Source organism: Microtus pennsylvanicus, chromosome 14 (genome assembly GCF_037038515.1).
Source record: "Microtus pennsylvanicus isolate mMicPen1 chromosome 14, mMicPen1.hap1, whole genome shotgun sequence".
In the NCBI taxonomy this organism is placed as follows: Eukaryota; Metazoa; Chordata; class Mammalia; order Rodentia; family Cricetidae; genus Microtus; species Microtus pennsylvanicus.
The window spans coordinates 42,216,710-42,219,880 of NC_134592.1; the positions used below are offsets into that span (position 1 = coordinate 42,216,710).

The 3,171-nt window shown below is 53.2% G+C and overlaps 1 protein-coding gene across 1 annotated transcript; it reads right to left on the bottom strand.

The window, feature by feature from the left end:
* Window positions 1–490: 490 nt before the first annotated feature.
* Window positions 491–2,880, bottom strand: Six6 (SIX homeobox 6). The gene is made up of 2 exons (XM_075948103.1): window positions 2,135–2,880; window positions 491–1,194 (listed from the first exon to the last, which is right to left on the bottom strand). Exons 1-2 carry the CDS (start codon window positions 2,704–2,706, stop codon window positions 1,026–1,028), a joined length of 741 nt encoding a protein of 246 aa, XP_075804218.1. The 5' UTR covers window positions 2,707–2,880; the 3' UTR covers window positions 491–1,025.
* Between the last annotated feature and the right edge of the window lie 291 nt (window positions 2,881–3,171).

A 3,171-nucleotide genomic window follows, 5' to 3' on the forward strand; every position in this document is an offset into this window, starting at 1 on the left:
TTAGTAAAAGCTCATTTTGCATGCACTATATGCTTACCATGAATGATCACGAGGAGGGCCCACTGTTTCTGAATGGGAGGGGACCTCAAACAAAATGGAAACACTTTTTTTATTGTAAAGTCCTCATGTCTTTGCATTTTTGTAAAATAGGATTCATTACCTGAGTCTACAATTTGTCTTTCCAAATTGCTCTTGGAAATTGCTACAAACCTTGATTACCTTTGTGGTGAATGCTGAGCTCTGCCATAGACGGCATGCTTGTGTTCCAAAGTCTAGGTTTAATGTGGTTTTGTGTGTGTGAGTGTGTGTACACATACAAATACATGCAATTCAATGTGGCAGGAGGTTAGTGATCTAAGAATATCTATTGAGAGATATCAAAGCTTATGGAGAAGTTGGTGAGATTATTTGGGTACGATTCCATCCTTCGAATCTGGTAAAGAAAATAAGAGTGATTTAAAAAAATCTGAGATAGCTGCTCCCTTAATTAGGAAAGGTTACCCATCAAGTCGTTTTATTATTTGGCTTCTCCACACAGAATGCATTGAGCTTGCTCATTTAGAACTGCAAGTTCCCCAAGCTACAGAGAAACCTATCGTGGAAGTCTTTTAAATAAGTAAATAAACAACATATATATGTTTTGTTTTGTTTAAAAAACCTTCAAAGCAAAAGTTATACATATATAGCAGCGTCCTTTAGACATGAAATACCCATAGGAGACTTAAGGGCAGACGCTCAGCGTGCAGTTCCGTCCCAAAGAGGTCTCCGCAGCCTGGTCCTTCAGAAAAAGCAAAGCGAAGAGAAGTGACATTGGGTCAGGCCTCGCCGCGGGCCTCTGTGTCGCGAAGGAAGAGCGCTGCTAGAGCCGGCTGGCAGTGGAGCAAGCAGGGCCACTTAGGCCCGCGGGTCCTTGGCCACCGGGCTTCTGCCAGCGCTGTATTTGCTGGTTCTCATCCTCTCTCCTTTTATTTTGTGTATCTCGTTTTTACGCTGGATTCTGTTTCTAAGCATGAGGAGTGGGCAGCTCAGATGTCGCATTCGCTGTCGCTGGACGTGATGGAGATGGCCGAAGTAGCCGCCTTGCTGGACAGACTAGCAGCCGGACTGGAGGCGACGCCCAACACCTCTGGCGTGCCCTCACCCTCCGAACGCAGCACCCGCCCGGAGCCCTGCGACAGAACCTGCTGCTGGAGTCTACGGGGAAAGGAAGGACGAGGTCTGAGCTAGAAACCACTACATCGCCCCCTTTTCTCTGACCCGCTTCCCCCCAGCTGCGAGTCAATATTACTCTTTCTCAGACTCTGAGTAGGTGGGGAAGGTGAGGCTACGGAATTTGGGCGGCTGTACAGCCACTCCTCTGCCTCACTCTCCCTCATGCCCTTTCCTGGATTTCCTCCTTAGCCTCCCCGAATCTTTCTCTGTTGTCTCCCGCCGTCGGGGGATTTCCTGGAGGATTGGCAGAAAAAGCAAAGCGGCAAAGGACATGGAATTCCTTTCCTAGCAGTACATTTGTCCAGGGCCATACCTGAGGGAGTCTGCTCTATTCCAGCTAAAAAGTCTATTCCTGTCTGGAGGAGGTTGCGCGGAGAGTTTGGGCCTGGGATGCGAGAGCCACACGCTGGAGACCGGAAAGCATAGGCCGACTAGGGTGCTAGGTTTGAGACAAGGATGGTCCGTTGGAGACGAGGAAACATGCCTTTTAGTTCTTAAAATCTGAGATCCTTGAAAACTGAAACCTTTTCAGACCATCAGGGAAGGCTTTAAGAATAAAGCTAACTAGAAAGGCTTCGCTTGATGAGAGCCCGGGTCTATGCTAGCAAGAATTAGCTCTGGGCCTCTAGGTTTCTAATTGATTCTGGGCTTTTAATCTTTCTCCGCCCGCCAGAGATATCTTGGTGGCCCACACCAGCTGCTATAGTGACCCCAAAGCCCCACGAACCAGAGAGATGGTGGGGAACCAGGAACCTGCACTGGAGTCCAGAACACAGTGGTCTCACAAACCCAAGGCATATGGCACTGCCAACCCCCTCTGAATCCAGCAGGCACTAGGTAAGGAGACACTGCCCGCCCAGAATGCCTCTTCCTGCCCCATCCCGGTGTGCACCAAGCCCGGAGCCTCTAATTTACTACTGACCTGTTTTTGGCTGCCGCAGCCCGGTCTCTTTGTCGGCGGTTTTTGAACCAGTTGCCCACCTGCGTGGGGGTCAGTCCAGTTGCCTGGGCAAGCTCGCGCTTTTTGCTGGGGTTGGGATATGGGTCCTGAAGGTACCACTCTCGAAGCAGGTGCCTCGTGCGCTCCTTGAAGCAGTGCGTCTTCTGTTCGCCATCCCAAATGGTCCTCGGCAGCGGGAACTTCTTCCTTACCCGGTACTTATCTACCGGCCCCAAGGGCCGTCCACGCAGCTTCTCTGCCTCCTGGTAATGCGCTTCAAGCCACAGTGCCTGCAGCTTGGCGTGCGATTCCTTAGTAAACTTATGGTTTTCCAGGATATGGTAAAGCTCGCGGTAGTTGCCACCGTGGAAGGCCACGATGGCTCTCGCGCGCAGCACCGACTCATTCTTATTAAGGGCTTCACAGGCCGCCGGGGCCACGGGCAGCGACCACAGGAAGCGACCCAGGCGCTCCACATCGCCGCTTTCTTCCAGGGTCTCGCATACCCCGGCCACTTGCTGGGGGCTGAAATTCAAGATGGGCAGCTGGAACATCGAGGCTGCGCGGACGCCCCGAGCAGGACACGCAGCAGATGCCCGCAGGCCGAGCGGGTAGCGGTTGGGGGTACAGAGTCGGGGAGAGTCTTCCCGCCTGGAAAGAGCTGTGGATTGGGTTCGGCTGCGCTTGCTCCGCTTGGGCACGCCAGCCAGCTAGCCCGCGCCGCTACTGGGGTGGGCGGATTGAAGACGCGGGCGCCATGGAGACCCCCTGTCAGTCACCGGGCAGTTCTGCCAATCAAGGCAGCCACTAGCGAGCCCCGGCCATTTCAGCACCTCCCCAGACTCGACAGCGCCCGCGGTTTGCCCAGAGACTGCCCAGGGTTTTACAGAACCCGAAAATGAGGTAGGAGTGGCTGGAACACGCGCAAAAACCACAGCGTCTCACCCTCCCAGCTCCTCCTCCCCGGCTCCTCCCTCTTGTTTTCCCACCGGAGAGGCAGGGTGCTGCTGGAATTCACT